Here is a 26,634-nt window from a genome sequence, read left to right as displayed (position 1 = left end):
TTTGATGGATGCTGAGGTTCCTTCTAGCTCTAAAACTGTGCTCCTAGGATTCCTGCTTTGAGTCCCTTATGCCAAGCAGTGAGGAGGGCTGGACTGCCGGGAGGTGTGTGGGAGGGCACAACTAAATAAGCCTACCCAGAAGTCCCACAGGTAATAGGATCACTGAGGGCCAGTACCTCAAGCCAGTTGCCACATATGAGTTACTAAAAACCAAATACAATACAGAACGGCATTTTAGTATTCGGTGGATTTCCTGCTTATTTTGGATTTCCTGTTTATTTTGTCAAGCGAAAATGGATGCCATGCAATCCCAATGCAATGATATCATTAATCACATTATGAACGGATATCATTAATCACATTATGAATGCAGGCTATGTGATGAATCAATTGAGGACTTAGACTTAGATTCAATTTGATGTAATCAGTTCTTAGATCATAACTAGCTTCTTTTTATCGAACAATATAAGGAGACCAGGATGGGAGGTTCATGCTCAATTGGCAAAGTGGGGAAGGACATCTTATATTTCCTTCAAATGTGGTGTGGTTTGAAAGAGCCCTGACCCACGAGTCAGAAGACCATGTTTTTTATACTTGGCTCTACTTTTTTTTTTTTTGCTTTTTTGGGGAGGGGAAGGTAGGGCAATTGGGGTTAAGTGACTTGCCCAAGGTCACATGGCTAGTTTTGTGTTAAGTGTCTGTGGCTGGATTTGAACTCATGTCCTCCTGACTCCAGGGCCAGTGCTATATTCACTGAGCCACCTACCCGCCCTTTTATGCTTGGCTCTAACTTGATGTTGACTTTATTCACTTGCAGTGGGACCATAGGCATCCACTTTCCATCTCTGGGCTTCATTCAGTGTCTTTGTCTGTAAAATGAGGGGCTGGGAGTAGATGATATTTAAAGCAACCTCCAGCTCCAATATTTGATTCTATTTAATTCAACATTCTATTTTCCAAAGTGCTTTTTAGCTCTAACATTCTATGTCCTATGTTTCACATGTCTTACACTCCCTTCCAGCTCAGACATTCTGCACAATAAACCCCTCAACTCTTTCTTTCTTTGTATTTTTATCCCTTGTCCCTAGCATAATGTCTGGCACACAGTAGGCACCTAATAATTGCTTGATTAATTACATTCACTCTAGTTTGAAAAGTCTCTGAGTCCAGAATTTCCTGATATTAAAGTCTGGCCATAGGTTTTGAAAATCTGGAATTTGGTCTGCATTGGCTGAAAAAAATAAAAAAAGAGATAGAATATGAGCGATGGCGATTGCTCATCTCATATAAGGCTCTTGGCAGGAGGGAAGAATCTTATTAGACTGTCATCTGTGTGTAAGCTGAGGAACTATGGGTTCTTGGGGAGATTAGGAATGCAAAATCAATCAGAAGAGAAGCCTGGGGCTTCCTCTTCTGTCTTCCCAATTTGCTAATCCCATTAGAAAGCTGCTGTTTGGAAATAACAAGATGTCCTTTCTTCCAGCACATTTTTTTTTCACTGTGAATTTCAGTGAATTCTTAATGCCTGAACATAGTTATTTGCCTTTGGGGGGTGTAATAGGCCTGGACTCCTCCAAAGACAGAGCCAGTGTGGCAGAGTCAGAGAGGTGTTTAATGGGAGTCCAGTAGTGGGTGCAGTGCTTCCTTCATCATTTAATGAACACTTATTGAATTGAATTAATAACAAAATCTACAGCAGCTCCTATTTCTATACTGCTTTACCATTTTAAAAACACTTTCCTCCTAACAGCACAGTGTAATGGATAATACAAGCACGATTATCCATCCCTTTTTTTGGAGGAAGACACAGGATTGGGCAAAGGGAGTGACTTGAATCAGACCTCAGTTCTGGTCTCAGCTCCACCATTAATTTGTTCTGTGACTTTGGACAAGTTACTTTGTACCTTATTCTTTCATCTGTAAAATAAGAGGCTCAGACCAGCTAATTCCAGTGCTAACAGCAGAGTACCCGGCATACAGTAAGTGCTTAATAGATGCTTGTTGATGGACTGTTCCTAGGATGTCATTAAGAGTATTACTTGCTAACCTTGGGCAAGTTGCTTCCAAAAGGCAACCTCCAAAAGGCAAAAAATGAGTATTACTTGCTCATGGAATGAACTAAAATCTTTGCTGTGGGGCCAACATAATTCCTGACTTGAAATATTTGGAAATACTACATTTTAGGAAGGGCATTGACATGCTAGAGTGGATAGAGGAAGTTCACTGTTATCAAGAATACTGGCCACCATATCATTCAAAGATTGTTGTTTGTCCTTCATTCTTGAAGAGAATGATGACATGAGGTAGGTGATGTCATGACATGAAATTGAATTAGATTTAAGTGAGGGAGGGCTGTTCAAAGTCACCAGCCTCACTTTCTCCTCTGGAGTCATCTGGGTTTAGTGACCAGATATAGATCTGGATGACTGGAGATGGCCTTCCATTCAGATTAGTTAGTTGAAGGATCTAGGAATGTTTAGTCTGATATAAAGTAGACTTAGGAAGGAATGATAGTTATCTGTAACTACTGAAAGGGTTATGTTGAAAAGAGACTTGCTTGATTTGACTTTGTAGTATATAACTAGAAATACAGGAAAATCACAGGAGGCTGGTTTTAGCTTGATATAAGGAGAAATTTCCTAACCATTAGTCCTGCCCAACCACAGAAAGGGTTTCTTGGAGGTACTGAGTTCCTCATCATTACAAATCTTTAAGGAGAGGCAGCATGAAGACTTTTCCAAGGGTACTGGACATAAAGTCAGGATATCTGGTTTCAAGTACAGTTCTGATAATTACTGTCTGTGAGACATATCTCTTGGCTTCTTCATGGATAAAATGGGAATGATGATGATATTTGAACTACCTGCTTTGTAGGGTCATTTTGAGGAAATTATTTTGCAAAATTTAAAATTTTTTTATCATTGTGAGTTTTTCTTATGTAATCCAGAGAGGATTTATGCTTTAGCTATCTATTATTCTAGAGCAGTGGTGTCAAACTCAAATTAAAACAGGAACCATCAAACCATATATAAGTATCCCTGCAGGTCCTATCTTGATTTAGAAAACCACATACTAACATTAACTATGTTGTATTTTTTATTTATTTTTGTTAAATGTTTTCCAATTATGTCTTAATCTGGTTATCCCAGCACTGGGAATATTGCAGGGAGGTAATACTGCTGGGTTGGAAGAACTATGAAGTTCCTTGCAAATCTGAGATTCTAAGATTCTATGAGTCCAGTTAAACAACATGCATTTATTAAGTGCTTACTTAAGTCAGGCACTGTGCTAGGTGCTGTAGACACAACTACAAAAGTAAAGCATTCTCCTTAAGGAGTTTATAATCTGGCCTGGTGAAATAGCCAGATACAAAATAAAAGATAATTTTGGAGGGAAGGAGCTAGCAGCTATGGGGAACAGGAAATGATTCACGTAGAGAGTGGCTCCTGACATGCTCAGAAATCGATTTAAAATGATATAGGCATTCCCAGGTAGACATTAGCTAACTTGATTATGAGCAACAGCAAAACATATTTCATAGTTTTTTTTGAAGTTAAATTAGTTTTTTTTCCCTATCACGTTAAAAAAATTTTTAATTTGTTTATTTTTGGTTTTCAACATTTATTTCCACAAGACTTTGAGTTACAAATTTTCTCCCCATCTGTCCCCTAACCCCCACCCCAAAATAGTAAACCTACTGAATACCCCTTCCCCCAATCTGCTCTCTTATATCCTCCCCCATCCCCCCCTCTAACTTTCTAGTAGGGCAAGATGGATTTCTATACCCCAGTGCCTGTATGTCTTATTTCCCAGTTCCATCCAAAAAACCCCAACATTTTTTTTTAACATTTGTTTTTAAAACTTTGAATTTCCAGATTCTTTCCGTTTTTCCCTCTTCACCCACCCCCACTGGGAAAACAAGCAATTCAATATAGGTTATACATGTATAGTTACTCAAAATGTTTCCATAGTAGATATGTTGTTAAAGACTAACTATATTTCCCCCCATCCTATCCCACCCCCTACTTATTCTTTTTTCTTCTTTGACTTCCTTTTCAAAAGTGTGTGCTTCTAACTACCCTCTCCCTCAATCTGCCCTCTTATCACCTTTCCCCCTACTTTCCTGTAGGGCAAGATACCCAGCTGAGTATGTATGTTATTCCCTCCTTAAGCCAAATTCAATGAGAGTAAGGTTGACCCATTCCCTTTTGCCTTCCTGTTCTTCCCCTCCATTGTAACAGTTCTCTCTTGCCTCTTTTATATGAGATAATTTACCCTATTCTATCTCTCTCTCTCCTCTCATTATATACCTCTCTCACCTCTTAATTTTATTTTTTAGATATCATGCCTTCCTATTCAACTGATCCTGTGCCCTCTGTTTATGTATACATGTACCCATATATACACACATTCGCATATGTATTTATATACACATATACCCTCCTATATAAACATATATATGTATGTATACATATGTATATATACACATAATATTCCCTTCAACTATCCTCATACTGAGAAAAGTCTCATGAATTGAAATTATCTTTTTTTCCATGTAGGAATGTAAATAATTCAATTTTAATAAGTTTCTTATGGTTTCTTTTTCCTTTTTCCCTTCTCATGCTTCTCTTGCTTCTTGTATTTGAAAGTCAAATTTTCTGTTCAGGTCTGATTTTTTCATCAAGAATGCTTCAAAATCCTCTGTTTCATTGCATTATACTCAGTTTTGCTGGGTAGGTGATTCTTGGTTTTAATCCCAGCTTCTCTGACCTCCAGAACATCATATTGCAAGCCCCTTGATCCCTTAATGTAGAAGCTGCTAGATCTTGTGTTATCCTGATTGTGTTTCCACAATACTCAAATTGTTTCTTCCTGGTTGCTTGTAATATTTTCTCCTTGACCTGGGAACTCTGGAATTTGGCTATAATATTCCTAGTTTTCTTTTTGGGATCTTTTTCTTTTTTTAAAAGCAGTTGGGGTTAAGTAACTTGCTCAAGGTTACACGGCCAATTATTTTGTGTGGGTGCTAAGTATCTCAGGCCAGAACCAATCCTGGGTCTCCTGACTCCGGGGCTGGTGCTCTTACTCACTGCACCACCTGGCCGTGCCTGGGATCTTTTTCAAGAGGTGATAAGTGAATTCTTTCAATTTCTATTTTGCTCTCTGGTTCTAGAATATCAGGGAAATTTTCCTTGAGAATTTCTTGAAGTATGATTTCTAGGTTCTTTTTTTGATCATGGCTTTCAAGTAGTCTAATAATATTTAAATTATCTCTCCTGGATCTATTTTCCAGGTCAGTGATTTTTCTAATGAGATATTTCTCATTGCCTTCTATTTTTTTATCTGTTTGGATCTCTTTTATAGTATCTTGATTTCTCATAAAGTCATTTCTCCATTTGCTCTAATCTAATTTTGAAGAAATTATTCTCTTCATTGAGTTTTTGAAATTCCTTTTCCATTTGGGCAATTTGTTTTTTTAAGGCATTCTTCTCCTCATTGGCTTTTTAGGTCTCTTTTGCCATTTGAATTAGTCTATTTTTTAAGGTGTTATTTTCTTCAGTATTTTTTGGGTCTCCTTTAGTAGGCTGTTGACTCACTTTTCATGATTTTCTTGTATCATTCTCATTTTTCTTCCCAATTTTTCTTCCACTTCTCTTACTTGGTTTTCAAAATCCTTCTTGAGCTTCTCCATGGCCTGTAACCAATTCATATTTTTCTTGGAAGCTTTTGATGTAGGAGTTTTGCCTTTGCTGACTTCTTCTGGTTCCATGTCTTGATCCTTTTTGTCCCCAAAAAACGATTCTGTGGTCTGATTGTGCTTTTTCCGCTTGCTCATCTTGCCAGACAATTACTTGACTTTTGAGCTCTCTCATGGTAGAACTCTTCTTCAAGAGTGGAGAGCTTCATCCCAAATCAAATGCAAATGTTGTCAGAGGTCTGAGGAGGGCGCCCTCTCTACAGACACCCCAAGCTCTGGCACACTGCCACATACCCCAGGACCACCTCCCAAGACCTGATCCAGATCCAGGCAGGTCAAAGCAAGAGTGATTACCCTCTGAATGATCACTTTGTCCCCCTATGATCTGCAGACCAGGAGCTCTGAGGTAGCCACACAGCAGCTACAGCCACTGCACGTTCACCACCTCTTGCCCCAGGGGCAGGGACTGGAACATACTCTTTCCTCACCCAGTTCCAACAGAGTTCCCTTTCTCTTTGGCATTTATGGGTTGAGAAGTCTGGAAACTGCCACACTGGCCAGTGATTGACTCTCGTGAAATCTGCTCTGGCTGGTCTGGGCCGCTTGTCCAGGCCGCCCTGGGGCTGGAACCATGGGGCTCATGCAGGACTGTGCCTGACTCCCAGAGTTGTGTGATAGACCATTCTTGTCAGCCTGTCAGGATGCCTTCAGCAGGATATTTGTTTCTTTCTGTCACTTTGTGGGTTCTGTAGCTCTAAAATCTGTTTAGAGTCATATTTTACAGGTATTGGAGGTGGTTGTGGGGGGAGCTCACGGAATTTCCTGCTTCTACTCTGCCATCTTGGCTCCACTCCTGGTAGCTAGGGATTCTAAGATTTCAGAAGCAAGGAGGAAATACATTCCAGGCATGGCATATTAGTACAAAGACATGGGAACAGAAGATGGAATTCCATGTTTGAAGAAAGAAATTTCCAGGTAAGAAAGCCAGTTTGACTGTACCAAAGAGAGAGTAAATGGAAGAATGTATAATAAGACTAGAAAATTAGTTGGGGACAATTTGTGAAGGGCTTTAAAAGCTAGAAAAGTTTATATTTGATTCTAAAGATGATAGAGAGTTTATTGAGTAGAGAATGGACATGACCAGACTTTGGCATCTGAGACAAGTTAGGGAGATCAATTAAGTTTCCTAGTCCAATAGTCCAAGTGATAGAGGTGATGAGGGCCTGAACTAAGCTTGGGAGTGGATATGGGGACACTGTTTGGTGGGAACACAGGGACGGTGACTGAGGGACAAAGGCAAGAGTTGTGGCGGAGACAGAAATGACAAGATCTGTCAAGGGATTGGTTTTGTGAGATTAAGAAGAATGAATTTTGGGGGCTGATCCTGAGGATGTGACCCTGTGTGACTAGGAGAATGGTGGAGCCTTCGACAGAAACAGGGTTGTTTGGAAGAGGCATGGGTTTGGGGGAAATATGAGTTCTGTTTTCGACATGTTAAGTTTGAGATGATTATAGGGCATTTGGTTAAAAATCCCTAAAATGCAGTTGGTGTTAGGTCTCAAAGGAGAAAATGAATGAATCTGGGCATCAAATGCATAATAACCATAGATGCCGAAGAGGTCAGTGAAAGAGAGAAACAGTGCAAAGAGAAAAGAGATGGGGGCTAAGGACATACATCCACAGAGAGGGTATGTGAAATGGGATGCTGTTCCAGCAAAGGAGACTGAGAAGGAACGGTTAGGAAAACTAAGAAAGAATCCACAGTAGAGAGAGTATCCAGGAGATGAGGGTGACTGACCAGCAGTGCCCAGTGCTGCAGGGATGGAGACTGAGAAGAGGCCACTGGATTTGGTGATTAAGAAGTCACTGATAATTTTGGAGAAATGAGTTTCAGTTAAATGAGGAAGCCATAAACCAGATGACAAAAGTTTGAGGAGTGAAAAAAGAGGAAGTAGAGGAAATGGATGTATAACTTCCACAACAGACTCATGGGTAGATCTCTACACAGCAGGGAAGGGGCCAATAGAGAGAAAGAGACTAGAGGTGAAAGAGAAAGAGAGGGATTGTGAAGACAAACAGCTGGAGAAAAGAGGAAAGATGAGGTCACAGGCACATGTAGAGAGTCGGGCTTTGGTTAAGAGAGGGGTCACCTCTTTATCAAAGATGGAACTAGAAAAGGAGGGAATAAGGGGTTGTGAAATAGGGGAGAAGATACACCTCCCAGTGAATGGCCTCTATTTTCTCAGTAAAATATGAAGCAAGGTCTTTCTCTGTGAGGGTGAGAGAAGTTTGAGGAGAGAAAGGGAAGTCGGTACAGCTCTGGGAAAGACGTAGAGCAGAGGTATCCATTACGTGCTCTGCTCAGCCCAAACACTAGATTAAAATGTAACTGGAAAATATTTAACAAAATAGATAGAAACAGACTGACTGTATTTCCTTCCCTCCTATCCCACCTCCCACTTGTTCTATTCTCTACTTTGATCCCATCCCTTTTCAAAAGTGAGTGCTTCCAACTTCCCTCCCTGCCCCAGCCTGCCCTCCCTTCCATCATCCCCCCTCTCATCCCCTTCCCCCACTACTCTCCTGGAGGGTGAGATACCCTATTTAGTGTGTATTTCACTCCCTCCTCAAGCCAGATTCAATGGGAATAAGGTTGGCCCATTCCCTTTTGCCTTCCTATTCTTCCCCCCCATTGTAACCATTTTCCCTTGCCTCTTCTGTATGAGATGGTTTACCCCAATCTGTCTCTCCCCATCTCCTCTCATTATATCCCTCTCACCTCTGAATTTCACCTTTTAAGTATCATTCCTTCCTGTTAAATTGGTCCTGTGCCCTCTATCTATGTATAACTGTAAACATATATACACACATTCACATATATATTCATATGCCCATAATACCCTCATATATAGACATATGTATATATTTGTATTATTAATACCATCTTACATGTAATTGTGAAATAAGATATACAGGCACTGAGGCATAGAGGTCCACTGGAAAAGTTGAAAGGGGTATGGGAGAAAATATGGGAGAGAGCAAGTTGGAGGAGGAGATATCCTGTGGGACTGCTATTTTGGGGCGGTGGGTAGGGGGAAAACGGGGAGAAAATTTGTAACTCGAAATCTGGCAGAAACGAATGATGTAAATCAGAAGTTAATAAAGCATTTAAAATAGATAGAAACACAACACAACATAGATGATGTTAACATGTGGCTTTCTAAGACAACACATGCCCACAGGGATCTTGTACAGGACTTATGTATGGTTTTGTGATCCCATTTCTATTTGAGCTGGATACCTCTGGCATAGAGAGTTTATTGGAGAAGAGGATGGCTTTGCTGCAGTGAGGGCCCCGCTGATGTGAGAAGCCAAGGGAAAGGCTTGTGTTAAAATTTTTGAAAAGGAGAAAAATATGAATTTGGGATATTGAAAGTGGTAAGCCTACTGTCCTTCTATGATATACTTCTGAAGTATTAAAAGCATTTAAAAAACAATGAACTCATTTCTAGGAGACAGCACAGATTGCCTACAAATAAATCATAGCAAACTATCCTAATTTTCCTTTTTGGAAATAAGAGAAATGCCACAGACCCTTTGTAGTGGAAAAAAAAATACAAGGATCTTCTTGGTATGTATGAGGAGACAGCTGGGCCCTCTCAACAGTAAGGTTCTGTTTGTCCTCCAAGAAGTGATTATTTGATCAATAGATCGTCTTGGGAGAGAGAGCATAAATAAAAGACAAGAAAAAGGAGAGGTGAGTATCACAGAATCATAGGATCTCCAAACTGGAAAGGATCTTCAAGGCTGTCCAGACTAGTCCACACTCAGACTGGCTCTCAGGAACTCTCATACAGCTAGTCCAAGAAGAGGAGAAAGCAGTGGTGAATCCTGCCGGTTTAGCCTTAATCGTGTACTGTTTGTCTTCATTGTGTCATCTCAGGCTGTGGCCATGCTGTCAGCATCACTGGGCACTTGTAATTTGGACTGCCTAAGCCTTTGCCTTGAGACAATGGTTCCCATTGAGCAAAGTACTTTCTCCTTAATCATCCTGTGAGATGGAGTGTGAGCATTCCTATTTCACAGGACTCCAGGCATTGAAATGGCTTGCTTACAGTCACAGCCCTCATCACGTCTTCCCTTGCACCCTACTCACCAGTATTCTTGTTGTAATGGTTATCATTCTGTCTGAGTCTCCTCACCGGTGAGGATGGTGGGGTTTCTGAGCTTTGCTTCCCCACCTCTGGCATTGTTTGTTGAAGTGAATGGAGAAATCGATGTGAAAAACCAAGGACAAAATGTAAGGTTGGTTTTTTGTTGTTCTCACACTGAATTTGAGCCAACAGCATGACATGGCAGTGAATAAAATTAATACAGTTTTCAGGCGGTCACTTGAGTCTAGATCAAGAGAATTTCTGCCTAAATGAGCAACATATTTTGGGAAAGATGTTGACAAAGTGGCGTACGTCTAGAGCAAAGATTCTTCCCCTTTTCTGTATCACGGACCCCTTTGGCAGTCTAGTGAAGTCAGTGGACCTCTTCTCAGAATAATGCTTTTATATATTTGAAGGAAATACTAAATTTCAGGTATATGTTAGTGAAAATAAAGATGTAATTTCTTTTTTCATGAACCCCCTGGAATTAATCTAGGGATCTAATGGTCAAGATGGAAACAACCAGATTGGCAAAGGGTATAGAAATCATGATGTCTAATAATAACGTGTTTATATAATGTTTCATAGTTTATAAAACTTTCCCTATAGCAGCTAGAGATGTGGGCCTGGAGCTAAAAGGTGAGTTCGGTACTAGTGATAGAGATTTTGGAGAGCTGTACTTAGAGGTCATAGCAGAAGCTGTGCGAGGGAATGGATTGATGAGAGTGAGGTTGGAAAGCACCTACACTAAGAGGTTGGGAAGAGGATGAGAAACGAAAAGTGACAGAGAACAATTGGAAAGGTAGGAGGAGAACCAGGAAAGTAAGGTGACTGAACCCGAGGGAGGAAATGATTTCAAGTATAAGGGTCATGGTCCACAGAGTCCAATGCAACAGAAGGGTCAAGGAGGAGGAGGAGAGGGAAAAATGCCTTTGAATTTGGCATTTAGGAAGTTACTAGTGAATGACTTTTGAGGAGATACTTTCAGGAGAGTGATGGAATGGAAACTCAGTTGTAAGGGGTTGAAAGGAAGTGGAATTATTGGGTGTAGATTACTCTTTCAAGACCTTTAATGTTGAAGGGGCATAAAGAGTGGGACAATAGCAAGAAGTGTTAGAAATATATAAATTAGTTTGTAAAAATAAATAAGGAAGTTTGCATGAATGTAAGCAACTATTTTGGAACTAGGGCAGCTAGGTGGCATAGTGGATAGAGCGCCAGGCCCAGAGTCAGGAAGAACTGAGTTCAAATGTGGCCTCAGACATTTACTAGCTTTGTGACCCTGGGTAAGTCACTTAACCCTGTTTGCCTTAGTTTTCTCATCTATAAAAAGAGCTGAAGAAGGAAATGTCAAAACATCTGAGTATCTTTGCCAAGAAAACCCAAATGGGGTCAAAAAGACTTGGACACAGCTGAAAAACAACTGAACAGTAGTTTGGAACTGGCTACCCTCAAAATATTTGACTGAATTCAAGTGTGTGTGCGTGCGTGCATGCTTATAATTTCCAGCCATCCCAGTGTGATGTAGTATACATACCTTGGCTTAGGAATCAGAGGAGCCTAGTCTTGGTCTCTGGCTATGAACTCACTGAACAAATTTAGGCAAGTCACTTATCTCTATAGGTCTCAGTCACCTCCTTTGTCATATGAGGGAATAAACCAGACCACCCCTTCTAGGTCTCATAATAACTCAGTTCTCTAGAGAGTTTTTCAAAAGTTTTACAAAGCACTTTTCTTCCAACAGACTTGTATGGTAAGTATTATCATCTTCATTTTACAGATCAGGAAGCTGAAACTCAGAGAGATTAAGTGATTTGCCTACCATCACTTAGACAGAAAATGCTGACCCCCCTCTACAGCTCCAACAAGTGCTCCCTCATCCAGTCTTTGCTTGAAGACTTCAAGGGAGAGGTAACTCACTACCTCCCAGGGGATAGACTTAGCCAGGCTGGTCCTCGGATGACAGACACAGTTAGGGCCCTGTTGGGTTCTGCCTTGCTGATTCAGCCTTCTAAGCTTGTGTCCACAGCAGGGGGGAAATGGAAGAGGAGGTCACTTGTGGGCTGGGCAGACATTCTGTAGACGGTGGTTTTCCCTGGTGTCCAGAAGGTGATTTCTTATGTTTCTGCAGCTGTGCTAACAATGCATCCTGGCCTTTGGGTATGATGCCTAATGTGGTATGAGAAGTGAGGAAAGTGAGAGACCTCTAGCTTGGTCCTCAGTACAGTTTCCATGGCTCTCATTCCTGGCAAAGCCTCAGTCTTGGTTTCCCTAGTGTGTCTGCCTGGGACTGGCATTTTCTTTGTCAATAATTGATCCCGTGTAATGCAAATGCTGAAGGATTTACTGAAATCCCTCACCAGCGCTTAGTGCTTTGACTGGGATTGAGAGGGATAAACCTGGCCCTTGCTTGGAAAATAAGAAGGGCGTTGTTTGAAGTAGATGTCAAAGAGAAAAAACAAAACCCTTCATCTTTTGGACAATAAATATCCCAGAAGTACCAAACCTGAACTGTTCATATATATCTCTAAGACCTTTTATCTTAGCCAAGAAAATATAAACATGCATATACACATACACATATAATTTTTTTATTTTCATGATACAGCTATAAAAAGGTAAATCACAGGCTCCAAGTTCACGAGAATTGCAGGTGTGTGTGTGTGTGTGTGTGTTATATCAGGAGAATTATAGATGTGTGCATATATATGGCAAGGGAAAGAGGGGTGGTGGGTGTAGGCTAGCCCTGATAGGTTACCAGCGATGACCTGCATTTTAAAAGTATTGAAAATTAAAGATTGCAAGCTGAAAAGCACCTTAGATGCCATCTAATATAATCTACTTGTTTCTCAGATGGGGGGAATGAAACTTGGGGGGAAAGTGACTTGCCTGGAGGCACCTGGATATTTAGATAATAGGATTCTAACCAAATCTCATCTGATTCCACATTCAATACATCATGTTGTTCCCTTCATTGAGGATGCCCTTGATTCATGAATAGATAACTTGCATGAAGATTTTGTGTAGCTGGCACTGTCTAAGATAACTGCTTTGGATCACAGGCTTTAGAACTAACAAGAACCTTAGAGAGCATTTAGTTCAACTCTGTCATTTTACAGATGAATAAAGAGCTGAGGCCAAGAGGAATGAAAAGACTTACCCAAGGTCACACAGGTTAGCAAGCAGTCAAGCCAGGACTTCAGCCTGAGTCTTCTGCCCTCCCATCCTGCTCCCTTTCTACCACAGTGATTTCAGATTTTTGTCTCTTCAGGGAGACAAAACCCATGTCATTAAGTGCTAAGTTGTGTGGGCCAGGCTCTCAGGGCTATAGGTATTCAACAGAGGATGGAGATCATACTTCTTATACACTTTAACTTTGGTCCTAGTTCAGAGATATATCAAGTTGGCTGAAACCAAAATGAAAATCCCCAAATAGTTTTCCTCCTTTTCAATCCTAAACCTACCAGGTTCAAAAATTTCACTCAGTGGTTAATGAGGCAGTTGCCTTGTTTATTGGTTTGTAGACTATTTTTGCTTGGGTTAGGAGCTTCTGGAGGGCAGAGACTGGGTCATGCAGTCAACTGGTCTTCAAAGCCTTGAGTTTGGTATTGAAAGAGATGCAAAGTTTAGGTAATACTAAGTAAGCACACTCAATGGATCTTACAGTTGAGTAAGAGAATAAGATTCAGAGAAACAAAGAGAAATATATGATGCTATGTTAAGTACATTGGGCAGCTAGGTGACCTCAGACTAGTGGTGTGATCCTGAGAAAATTACTTAATCCTGCTTACCTCAGTTTCCTCATCTATAAAATTACCTGGAGAAAGAAACTATTCTGGGATTTTTTTGTCAAGAAAACCCCAAATGGAGTTATGTCAAGAGGGAGACAACTTGAAAAACAAACAAAAAACAAATGACTGAACTAAACACTTTAGAGATGTAAAAATTAAAAAGTGCTCTGAGAGGCCTAAGGAGAAAGGTCTTTTTTTTTTTTTTAAAGCAATTGGGGTTAAGTAACTTGCTCAAGGTTACACGACCAGTTATTTCTGGGTGTGGTGCTGAGTATCTGAGCCTGGATTTGATCCAGGTCATCCTGGCACTGGAGCCGGCGCTCTTACTTGCTGAGCCACCTGGCCGCCCTTAAGCAATTGGGGTTAAGTAACTTGCTCAAGGTTACACGGCCAGGTGTTTCTAGGTGGGTGCTAAGTGTCTGAGCCTGGGATTCGATCTCCAGGTCTTCTCAACACTGGAGCCGGTGCTCTTACTTGCTGTGCTACCTGGCTGCCCCAGAAAGGTCTTTTTGAATAGAGGGGATCAGGAGGTGATCCACTTCCTGGAGATGGTGGCGTTTGAGTTGGAGGAATAAAATTTGAGTTTAAGAATGAAAAAGTATTCAAACAGGGAGGGTAAGACAAGAAGGTCATTTCAGGTCCAGGGAAGAGAGTGAATAAAGACGAGTGAGGTACTGAGTTGACCACTCTGACAGGAGCTCAGAGAACAAGAATCTTAGAGATAGACTGTCTAAGCTTCCTAAGGGGAGGGACTTTAATTTTTCGTCTTTCTGTCCATTGCCCCACCACATCTGGGGCCATCTCCCATTGTCCTGATCTGTATATTGCCATTGGACCAAGATGGCTCCGAGGAGAAAGTGAGGCTGGTGTCTCTACAAAGTCCTGCCTCACTTAAATCCAGTTCACCTGCAAGTTATGGCATCACTTCCCTGATGTCATGGTCTTTTTCTAGAACAAAGGACAAACAGCAACAACAGCAGCAGTGCTGCCACGGTGTTTAATAAATGCTTGTTGAATTGGTGTCTCCAGCCTATGGGACACAACTATTATCTATTGGTCCTTTCACAAGGAATATAGTTGCGAAACATTTGTTGTATTGGATTGGGCTCAATCAGCCCTAAGAATTAGAAGAAGATTGTTTGGAGTTTTGGGTCCTAAAATGTTCTTCTTATCCCTTATCTACATCAACCCTAAAACTTGTTGCTATAGGCATGGTGCCAACTCTGATTTGTAGGATGATTGGTAACAGGGCTGGAGTTTGAGCCTGCTTCAGTTCTAGACATTGTTCCATCCTGCCTGTCTCCATATCTCTCTATCCAAGCAAAGTGAAAACTCTTCTTCTTACAGACAAAGCAAGATGGAGTTAAGAGCTAAATATCCACAGCGAACATTAATCTGGGTGTGGAGAAGAGTTACAGGGAGTAGACAGTAGACTCACAGGAATGTCTGAACTTCAGTGAGAGAGCTTTGATTAACTTGATGTAGAAAAAAGCTGACTTTGATTTGTACAGCATATCAGACACTTGGCTGGACATCAGGGGAAGAAAAGAGATGGTAGGTAATGAGATCCTTTACCAATATGGAACCAGGGAGGACATGGGCTTGGAAGGCTGTGCAGAGTTAGCATTTGTTGTTCCCTTCTGCTATTGGGACTGCTGTCTCACCCCTGGTATTGCCCTCCTGTGGGGGAGGGGTCATCCGGATGAATTGAGCTGTGGACCTGAATATCAGAGCTGGAGGAACAAGGGCAGAAAATGACCCGGGTCAATGGAGAACCTGCTGTAATTAAAGAACAGCAATGTTCTCATTGAGCTAAGGGGCTGGAGACAGAACTTAATTGAAAGACATTTGACAGGGGCTAGTTCTTTGTCTGTCTCCTCTTGCTTTGTGATCAGTAGATTTAAAAAAAATGCTTTGTCTTAAATTGAAGGGGGAAGAAAATAAGCAGTAAAATATAGTAAAGTATGTGAGGCATTCTAGTAATTGAATCCTGAGATTTTTGCCTAAATTCATAAAATATCAGAGCAGGACTGGTCCCCAGGCCACAGAGTCCAAGGGTCCTTGGAACACAAAACATAACATATTCTGTGATAGAAAGAACTATAGTAGGGGTGGCTAGGTGGCACAGTTAATAGAGCACTGGCCCTGGAGTCAGGAGGACCTGAGTTCAAATCCAACCTCAGACACTTAACCCAAAAACTGGCCATGTGACCCTGGGCAAGTCACTTAACCCCAATTGCCTTCCAAAAAAAAAAGGCAAAAAAAAAAGAACTATAGAACACAAAATGTTAATGCTAGGAGGTCGTGGGACTTAGAATAGAAGAATAAAATGGGATCTTGTTATCATTATTATTTTACGCAAAACCCTACATTTCCCTGTCTCCAATAATAGCGAATTACCAAATACATCAGCATAGATGACTGATTTTCACCTGCAGTCAAATACATGCAACCCCAAAATTCTATCATAAAGACCTGAATCTTTCTTTGACAATTCAGAAAGCATTAGCAGAGTGTCAGAGTCATCATCAAGAGTGTCAGTAATCGGACAGGTTGGTGAAAATACTGCAGATGTAGAAGTCTGAGGGTGGTTTTGCTGGGGACCTTGTGCCCAAGATTTCAGGGGTCTTTCTACTCTGCCCTGCTGTTGCCTCCCAAGCTAGGAGAAAGGTCACTGGGACACATGTGTGTGTTTATATGTATATGTACATGTGTGTATACATACACATACATCTTCTCTGGAGTCCAATGGTTCTTTTGTATAGAGACTGTTTGAACTGTCACAATCTATGGGGTTCACAATCCATCCTCCCAGTGTATAATGGCTGTTGAGAGGTCCCTATGCCCAACACAGAACATTTTTTAAGAGCAGCACTTTTGTTCTGGCAGACTTGTCCTGAATGAGATGATGTATGTGACAAAGCTGTGTGGTCTTGGGACACAAAGTGCTCCCTAAATTCCGAGTTCTAAGAGGCAAGATGAGTTTTTCTTCAAACTAATTGACAGGTTTTAGGAAGAATGTGATGGCCAGGTAGACTGGTTCATAATCCTATCAAAACATGCAGATTTAACAAAAATGTTTGTAAGGATGAAGGTGTTCTTTGCTCTTAGGGACCTTTAAGGGAATCTCTCATGTTACTTAAAGGGTACAGCCTACAAATTGGTGAATTATTCTCTGGGTTGTACAAGGTACTTTTCTTTTTAAAAGCTAGACAGAACAGGGATAGACTGCTGGGCCTGGAGCCAGGAAGAGCCTGAATTCAAATCTAGCCTAAGACATTACTAGCTTTGTGACCCTGGACGAGTCACTTCGATGTGTTTGCCACAAAAGCATCTACCTCCCAGGGCTGTTGTTAGGATCCAATGAGAGAATGGTTTAAAAGTGTTTAGCACAGTGCCTAGCATATAGTAGGTGCTCAATAAATGCTTCTTGATGGATTCAAGGCACTTATACATCATAGAGGGCGGGGGAAAGGAAGAAGGGGTTACCAAAAATAAGCACTAAATGAGCAGATACAATATAATTTGAGGAGACAGCACTTTTTTTTTAGATTTTTCTTTTTTTGCTTTTTGGAGGGGGAAAGGTAGGGCAATTGGGGTTAAATGACTTGGCCAAGGTCACACGGCTAGTTTTTGTGTTAAGTGTCTGAGGCCGGATTTGAACTCAGGTCCTCCTGACTCCAGGGCTGGTGCTCTATTCACTGCGCCACCTAGCCGCCCCTGACAGCATTCTTTAACAAAGGAAGCAGGACAGGTTTCACTTAGAAGGTAGACTAGGACCTGGGTCTTCAAGGAAGCAAAAGGTGGAAAGAGGCAGAGAGGAGGAGGGGATGCATTTCAGGCATGTGGGCAAAGATGCCGAGGTAAGAGAGGGCGTGATGAGGCCTGGGGTTGACCAGAAGGTCAGTTCGTCTGGAATGGGAGTGGATGGGGGGGAGTGGGGGGTGGGGTGGGGTTTGAAAGTAAGCCCGGAAGGCGGGTCGAAGTCAGATTTCAGGGGGCTTTAAAGGCCAGATCAAAGAGTGTGTATTTTATCCTCAGAGAGCCGCAGAAGATCCAAGCGCAGAGCCGTGCTTGAGGAAGGTTATTCTGGCAGCTGTGGGGGTGGGGGTGGGGGGTGGAGAAGAGAGGAGAGAGGCTGGAAGGAGGGATACTAATTAGGAGCCTATTGCAATAGTCCCACAAGGCACCTCCAACTCAACACGTCCAAAACAGAACTGGTTATCTTTTCCCCTAAGTCCCCACCTCCTAACTTTCTTATTTCTAATGAGTACACCAGCATCCTTTCAGTCCCCTCCCTCCCTCCCCTCTCAGCCAGTCAGTTGTCAGATCTTGGTGATTCTCCAGCACCAGCACCTCTCACATACTTCTCCCCCTCCATTCACACAGCCACCATCCTCGGGCAGGCTCCTATCTCCTCTCACCTATTGGTAGACTTCTAACTGGGCTCCCTGTACCTCTGCAGTCCATCTTCCACAAGCCTAGAGCACAGGTCTATCACTCCCCTGTTCAGTGAGAATCAGTGGCTCCCCATTGCCTCTGGGAAGCCCTGCTCCAGCTTGTCACTCCAGGCTGATTACACATCACTGTCCCTTGCACCTTCCCCCATTCCAGCCAAGCTGGCCATTTCTCCTCGCCGTTTCTTGTTCTCCGTATTGTCTCTCCTGCCTCCTGTGTTTCTTTGCATGGACTGCAATGTTTTTCCCCTTCCCTTCCACCTTGTGGAACCTCTAGCCCTTTTCAAGGCTCAGTCCAAATGCAGCCGCCTACAAAGGGCTCTCCCCATTCCCAGTTGTTAATGGTCTCGCTCTGAAATGATCCGTGTGTAATGGTTTGTGTTTACGTATCCATTTACTTCTTGTCTTCCCCCTTGCCCACTCTTTACAGGTGAAAGATCGCGCAGTGAGACGCCTACCTATGTGAATATTCCCGTCAGTCCCACTTCCAAGAAGCAGCTTCACTACATGGAGCTGGAGCTTCAGGAGCCTAGCCCAGGCATAAGAGGTAGGGAGGGATGCCAACACGGCCACTCCTGCTCTGTCATCTGCAAGGACACTTGGCTTGTCCCACATTTGGGAAGAGGTCCCATGTGGGCATGGCTGCCAGCTGTAGATATTCATGACCCGGCATCACCCCAGAACCCATTTCCCAGCTATCCCAGATGCCTCACGTGAGAAATCAGGTTCTCTAGAGGGACGGAAAGTGCATAGGAATTCAAGTCAGTACAGTTTTGCCATTTGTTAGCCCTCTGACCTTGGGCAAATCATTCCCCTCTGGGCCTCGGTTTTCCCAAATGAATAATGTGAGGGTTGGACCATATGGTTGATGCCTGATTCACCTCCTTCTCTCATCCTCGTCTATTCCACACCCCTGACTCTGGGAAGGATTATACTCAGGCTATTCCAAAAAGATAATTTTCTATTGCCTTCTTATGTCTCCAGAAGAAAAATAAAAGGGACCTCCTCCTTTGGTTGTGTGTTCATCTGTCTTGTGTTTTCCAGAGTTGGGAATTTCTCCAGTTCTATCCTAAATTCTTCATGTTTTAGATCCAAACATTCAGTAAGTGAATTAAGGAGCTTCCTGATAAAGCAATTCATGTAAAGCAGTTAATAAGTATGCTTTTTGTTGTTTTTGATTAGTCATGACCCTATTTGGGCTTTTCTTGAGAAAGATACTGGAGTGTTTTGTCATTTCCTTCTCTAGTTCATTTTACAGATGAGGAAACGGAGGCAAACAGGGTGAAGTGACTTGCCCAAGGCCACACAGTTAGGAAGTGTCTGAGGCTGGATTTGAACTCAGGAAGAGGAGTCTTCTTGACTCCAGGCCCGGTATGCTTTCCCCGTACCACCTAGCTGCCCAATCCCTATACTGCCTAGCTTTAACTGAAGCCTGGCTCTGGAATAGCTTTGGATGCGGAAGGCTTGGATATGAATCCGGACTCTGCTCCTTAGATGCTGTATGACCTTGGATAAGTCGTCCTTACCCCGAGTGGCAGGGTCTTCTATACCATATCATGGCTAAGGATTATTTCGGGCTGTCTCTGGCACCTCTGATTAGACCCTGGTTGGGGCTTGAGCCAGAGGAGCATTTGTCTCCCCCGGGTGGGAGATACCCTGCAGGCATCACGGCCACATAGTAGCCTAGATTCCACCTGGACGTGAGCCTCCTCGGCCATACACGCCTGCTCTGGGAATTCATGAGAGGTTTTGTTTTCAGGGGCCGGAGCCACCCGCTATGCCCAGATCAATATCACTGCCACCGAGACGGCGCACAAAGTGGGTGCAGCGCACGCCCAGACCCGGGAGGACCGTCTGCAGGAGCTGGAGCAGAAGCAGAAGGGGGCCCATCAGTGACCGGCCTGTGCAGAGCCGAAGGAGGGCTGCCTCGCTGCGGCCCCCAGCTCCACGCTCTCCCCTTTGGGCTGTGCCTCTCCGGGGTCCAGCAGGGGCACCTTGCACTTAGAGCAGGCACTCTGACCCTGTGGCAGCGACGGTGGGACACCATGGGCCGAATATTTTTCCAGCTTGTTATTGGTGGTCAGAGGGTGAACATCTGCTACATAATGGGAACCCCCATGTTAGTTCCTTTTCCCTGGATCTGTGTCCCCTTGGAGAGAGGCAGCGTGGTAAAACCGAGAGAACACTCTCTAGATCTGGCTTCAGAGCACCTGGTTTGAATCTTGGCTGGGCTGTGCAGCCCTGGGCAAGTTAATCACCTTCTCTGGGCCTCATGAAAGCATTGGACAAGGTGATCTCTGAAGCCCCTTCTAGTGCAAATTCCTATGATGGGTCGGGGAGAGGGGCCAGGCCTCAAAGCTGAATGGCCATGCCCAGGGAGACAGCACTTAGCCCACAGCAGTAGGTGCCCAGAAAATGTTAACTAGCATGACCAAGATAGAGTGAGACACCGGCAGCTTTGGCCCCTGGATCCATGCACTTCTTGTGTGGAATCTCACTGAAAGCAGGGCTGGAATTATAGCCTGGAGGGACTGGGTTTGGTATTTTTTTCCTTCATTCCTCTTTGGTGGAAAAGTCTCTGACTGCAGGAAAAACGCTTCAAAAGCAAATAACAAGTAGCTGAGATGTTTCAGTTTAAAAAATAAAAAAAAAAAGAGAAAAAGAGCCTTGAGCAACTCACCAGTAATCCTCTGAGGACAGTCACCGGGGAGGCGACTGAAGATAAAGGCTGCTGATGAGAGAAAAATTGCAGTTTTGCACATTTTTCAGGGGTGGGTTGTGGTGAATGTTGGCATATCTGCGCTGGAACCTGGGTTCTACCAGCGTTTGACTTTGCATAAATCACTCCCTTGTGTGGGCCTCAGTTTCCTCACCTATAAAATGAGGATGATGAAGATCACTGCCCTGCCCTGCCTACTTCACTGGGCTGTTGTGAGGATCAAATTAGATAATGTATGTAAGGCACTTTATAATCCATAAAGTGTTGTTTCAATGTGAGCTATTTGTTATTTATTATTATTAATTATTGCTATTCTTTATAGAGTGGTAGTTCCTCTGTGTGGGTACCTCCCCATGCAGATCCTGATGCTTTAATGCCTTAAAAACACCTTTGCTTAGTGGCGTCCCATTTGGCGATGGGCCCCCTCTGGACTTGGCTCAGCGTGTCCTCAGACATCGATGGGCTCTCATGTGAATCCTTTCCAGCTGGACAGGCCTTGCTAGAGCCTGTGCTCCCTTGTGTGGAGCCTCTCAGAGCTCAGGGGACACCCCCGTGCTATGATGCAGAATCGGAGTGGAAGGTTATTATTGATGATGTAGGTGGTAGACACATATGTACAACCACCACCAGGGACCCAATCTGGGTAGCACCATTTTCTTTTATTTTTCCTGTGGTATCAGCTTCTCAGGCATATAGACAGGACCTTTTTATGTCAGAGTTTAGACTGGTTTATTTTACCAAATCCCAACAATGGCCTTCAAAAAAGTCTGAGCTTCAGACTGTTACTATTTGAACAGCTTTAAGACATTTCTTCCTGCTCTCTTGTGTGGGGTAACAAAGACCCTTACCCAAAGTAAACTCAGAGGCTTCTCAAGGTAGAAAGTAGTTTATTACGATTTTCGCGAGAAAAAGACGACCCACACTGAGTACATTCAATACATTCTCAGTGTCTGACAGTGCCAGGCATAGAGAAGATACATACTTTTATAGCCCCAGGCCCATTCCCTACTCACAATCCCCCCTTCCTAGCCCCCTTCCTCTCAGCTTATTCTCACGGGTTTTGAGGACACAATCTAAAACTCGATAAATCTAACCCAAGGACAGTAAGCAGATGCAGTTATTTTGTAAGTTTAGCAGTCTGTTGACTTTGGCACAACTCCTACAACTTTGAGGCCCCCTATTCCTTTGATTAATGTACAGACATGATCAAAGCCTGTGTTCTTGTCCTTGTTCCTGTAACACTTCATGGTCAGCTTGCCCTTATAGTATAACTGGGCAAGGAACTAAGCAGATACGGCTCTCCTGCAGATTTGGTCATCTAAGACTTCTCATACAGCTCCCATCCTTGTTCGTCTCTTGACCTGGGTCACCATGCAGATGTGTTTGCATCCTGTGTTCCTGTCCTCCTCTCCTGGAACACGTCAGGGTCAGCAGCTTGTTTTTACAGAAAAACTGAATTGAAAACCCAGCCTTTAATTCTATGAGGGTCCCCTAGCCTAAAAGTTTTATGAGGGGTCTTCACCATATATCACACATCTCTTATAAGGGCATAGGAACTGACCCCATGCACTTTCCCATGTGTATAGGCATTAACAGACTGCACTATATCTTAGGAAAGAGCTAAACATTTTTTTAAAATGAAAAGAATTAAAAAAAATGCTTCCTGCATGATAGTAGGCCCAAATGGTTAAAACCTGTCTGTAAATGTGTGCTGGAAAAGGCCTATAATTTATCAGGTTGTAATTACTTCTTGGGACCTATTCTAGCTCATGTAAATAGTTTTAAATCATTGATATATTTTAAAATGCATATTATTTTCTTGTTGAAAGTGGTGTTCTCTTTTGTAATGCTTTATTGTGTCTTTGTATGTGATTTTGGCTTTATCTGTTCTCCACATGACTCAGAGCTGATCTTGGGTGTTTACACTTTCACACTGTAGGGGAGAGCCAGTTCTAGGCTTCTGGATGTCTTCTGTGCCCTCCTAAGTGGCACGTGGAAGAACAACTTTTCTGATTGATAGACCATGGTTACTTATTCCAGTATCAAACTTCAAGGAATTAAAGCTTTTAAACATCTGAGTGTCAGTCCTGGCCCTCTGACAAGGCTGTGTGACTCTGGGGAAGCCACTCAATTTCCCTGTGCCTAGGTTACAATGCTTACCTAGACAACAGGGGTGCTAGGAAGATTAACGAATGTGTAAAGTGCTAGGACTATTGGAGTGTTCTCAAGACTCCACATACAATAGCACAGTTATTTAATGGATTGACATTATGACGAATATGGACTGGCCTTATGTTACACTGGGTCTCCAATGTAATAGCTTTTAGGGTCATCCCTGATTTAATTTTCTGGGCTCAATAAAGCAAAATTCAAATGCTTATTTGAAATGACAACATTTATCATTTCAGCAAAGCATTTGTCCATGGGCACATGCTGGGGAGATGAGGAAATGGGGAGTAAGGTAGAGGTATAGGAATGGGACAAACCTGGTTACCTGCTGGTGGTCTTTGTTTATATTGGTTTGAATTTTAAAATACTACCATAATGGATGGCTAGGTTTGCAATATGGCCTTCTCAGCTGCCTGATAGAATTAACCCTGGGTTAGCTGTAGGCATTGGGGGAGAAGAATATAGGAGCCCTGACCTCTCTCTAGCCAGAGCCCCACCACCGTGTAACCTTGCACCACTCACTTATCCTCTGCTGGTCTCAGTTTCCTCATTTAGGAAATGGGGGCATAGGTGGCAGGGAGAATTGTGATACATTCCCTAATCCCTTCCAGCATGAAGAGTCTAGGATTATTTGTAAATGATCCTACCACTCCATTTTCGGCATAAGCAGAATGGTTGTTTTCACTTATCCTCTCCATGCAAAGAAGTTAAGAAACATCTGAGAGATGGAAAATGGAAAGCATCAAAGTGGTGGGAAGATGAAGAGGAAGCAGAATCCAGATGATCTACAAGGCAGACACATTCCCCTACCTCTTGATTAAACGGGAACTAGGTACTAATGGAATTAGCAATAAGATAATATTTATAAAGTGTTTAGAATAGTGCCTGGCACATAAAATAAGCATCAGTAAATGCTTCCTCCCTCCCTCCTTCTTCCTTTACTTCTTTCCTGGGTACCTAAATCTCTAACATGCCTTGGTACTAGGATTCTATAGTTTTATTAGAAGAAAAATAGTGGTTTCTTCAAGAATTATACATTATATTTTAAGGTTTTTGATCCTATGGAAACAGGACTTTAACAACAATTCTGCTGGATTCCTGGAGGCTAAATGTATACATGCCTGGTGAGTGTTTTCAAGGGTGGGGCTAAGGGAGTCAAGGAGGGCAGGGGAGCCCTGTTAGATTGCTTCTGTGACTACAAGTGCATCTGAAGTTCTGCTCACTTCTCAGTTGACAGAAACAAGGGCAGGTAATAAAGGAGGAATACAAAAGCATCATCTAATTCTATTTTTAAAAATTGTGTCAGGGGCCCTGAATCTCAGAATGAGCTGAGGCTAGCTACAAATGCTAAGGATGATCCTAAAAGAAAAAAAAAGTTTTAAAACCCATACTAGGAAAGGGAAGGTTTAGACCCCAGAGGGATCTGAAAAGTCTTCTAGTCCAATTCCCTGATTTTACAGATGAAGGTCCTGAGGCCCTGAAGTGGCTTGCCCTAGGTCATCTAAACAAGCCCCAGGTCCTTTGGAACAAAATCCATTGTTCTTTCCATTACACAGAAGTTACATTTGTCTCATTTCTTAGGTTTATGGTTTTCTTGGTGACTGATATTTTTCTCCTAATATTTTATTTTGAGGAGTGGAGCAGTGGTTATTGAGGAGGAAGCTAGTTAATTGCTATGAATTAAACTTCTTTTTTTTTTAAAGCAATTGGGGTTAAATAACTTGCTCAAGGTTACACGGCCAGTTATTTCTGGGTGTGGTTCTAAGTATCTGAGGCCGGATTCGATCTCCAGGTCATCCTGACACTGGGGCTGGTGCTCTTACTCGCTGAGCCACCTGGCCACCCCTGAATTAAACTTCTAAGAAACATTTACTTTAACTTAAAATCTCAGCAATAGATTTCCTGAAATTTATTCCGCATACAGATAGCTGTTAGCACAGCAGGAAAGGCAATGTAGCTGAACCACAGGAGTGGAAAGGGAACAGGTGTGGCTACAATTCAGGAGAAAGCTCAAATTTCCACCCATATAAGGGTTGTCATTAAACACTGTATTTATCTACAGAAGAGAACAAAATGATTGGTGGTATTTTTAGACAGCAAAGAGTCCTGGATTTGAAGCCAGAGGTTCCCAGGTTTAAAGCCTGTCAGTTATTGTGTGTCCCTTAGACAAGCCACTTAACTTCCGGGCCTCTGTTTCCTCATCTATAAAATGGGGGTGGTGGTGCATCAGATTAGGGTTTTCCAATGTGGGGTCAGTGAACTTGTATTTTTTAAAAATTAATTAATCAATTTTTACTTCTCAATATTCACTTCCATGTCTTAAATTTTCTCTACCTCCTTCCCCTGCCTCCTCCCCAAGATAGTATCCAATCTGATATGGGATCTACAGAACTTGTATTTTAATAAATGTCTTTCAATATATCTGGTTTCCCTTGTAAACCTATGTATTTCAATGTATGCATTTAAAAACATTATTCAGGGAAAAGGGGTCCAACAGACTTTACCAGATTGTCCAACTGGTCCATGATATTAAAAAATGTTAAGAGCCCCTGGAGAAGATGCTCTAAGTCTTGGGTTCTATGATCCTAATAATTATGTTGACATAGAACAAATGACTGTGCATCCTTACCCATATAAGGACCTTCCCTGCAAAGGGTCAGGGTGGTGTAACAGTAGAATGGGGGCCTTGCATGGTTGCTTTTTTCTGGGGCCCATCTTGGGAAAATGACCAGGAAAGTATGTTCAGAGGACACCTCTTTAGGAGCAACAGAGAATCACAATTTATTTGAACTAGAAGGAACCTGAGAGATTCTCTAGTCCAATTGACTGACTTTACAAAGAGACAGGGGCTTAGAAAGGGGAAAGTCCCGTGGTTAATGTCAGATCAGAAATGGAAATTCTGGTCTTTTCACTTCAAGTTCAGTGTTCTAAGAGTCATTAGAGACTGCTGCTTCCTATTTTTGTGGCATTGTGACAGATGGCCCTGAGGTCACTGAATGTATTGAGCCACTGGGATAGGGGGTAGTCTATGATGAATTTTGGTCCCAGACTCAGCAGATGTTACCCAGTTGAACCTTTGTGAGAAATTCCCTTTTTTCTTGGGAGGAATGCTTCATCAGAAGCTATCAGGCATTGTGTGGACGTAGATACATCTTTCCTTGCTGAAGTCTAATATGCACAAACTATTTTCATGCAATAGTTATATAATAAATTCCTTTTTTTAGGGGCAGCTAGGTGGTTCAGTAGATAGAGCCCTGGGTCAAGGATCAGAGAGATCTGAGTTCAAATCTGCATTAGCCGTGTCACCCTGGGCAAGTCACTTAACCTCTATTTGCCTCAGTTCTCATCTGTAAAATGGGGACACGCTGGAGAAGAAAATAGCAAACCACTACAGTATCTTTGCCAAGAAAACCCTATGCATATCTATGGGTTCCCATAGAGTCAGACATGATTGAATAGCAAAAAGGTCAGGCAGCTAGGTGGCACAATGGATAGAATGCTGGGCCTGGACTCAGGAAGACTCATCTCCTGAGTTCAAATCTGACCTCAGACCCTTACTGGCTGTGTGACCCTGGGCAAGTCACTTAACCTTGTTTGCCTCAGTTTCCTCATCTGTAAAATGAGCTGGAGAAGGAAATGGCAAACC

At 42.5% G+C, this 26,634-nt stretch overlaps 1 protein-coding gene across 2 annotated transcripts in view; it reads left to right on the top strand.

The window, feature by feature from the left end:
- The window catches only part of DOK7 (docking protein 7), a 125,043-nt gene extending 103,774 nt beyond the window's left edge, over positions 1 to 21,269 (top strand). Inside the window, exons 8-9 of one of the 2 annotated variants that reach the window (XM_069070682.1) lie at positions 18,531 to 18,647; positions 19,860 to 21,269. In XM_069070682.1, coding sequence (XP_068926783.1) covers positions 18,531 to 18,647; positions 19,860 to 19,996 — 254 coding nt within the window. In that variant the 3' untranslated portion in view covers positions 19,997 to 21,269. The remainder of the gene's footprint in view (positions 1 to 18,530; positions 18,648 to 19,859) is intronic. The other variant, XM_069070675.1, reaches the window with a different exon arrangement.
- Positions 21,270 to 26,634: the final 5,365 nt, after the last annotated feature.

The sequence above is a fragment of the Petaurus breviceps genome, unplaced genomic scaffold (assembly GCF_028583685.1).
Source record: "Petaurus breviceps papuanus isolate PSGF00001 unplaced genomic scaffold, PetGlider_PUasm1.0 140, whole genome shotgun sequence".
Taxonomy (NCBI): Eukaryota; Metazoa; Chordata; class Mammalia; order Diprotodontia; family Petauridae; genus Petaurus; species Petaurus breviceps.
This window is presented reverse-complemented; position numbering and strand designations above follow the sequence as displayed.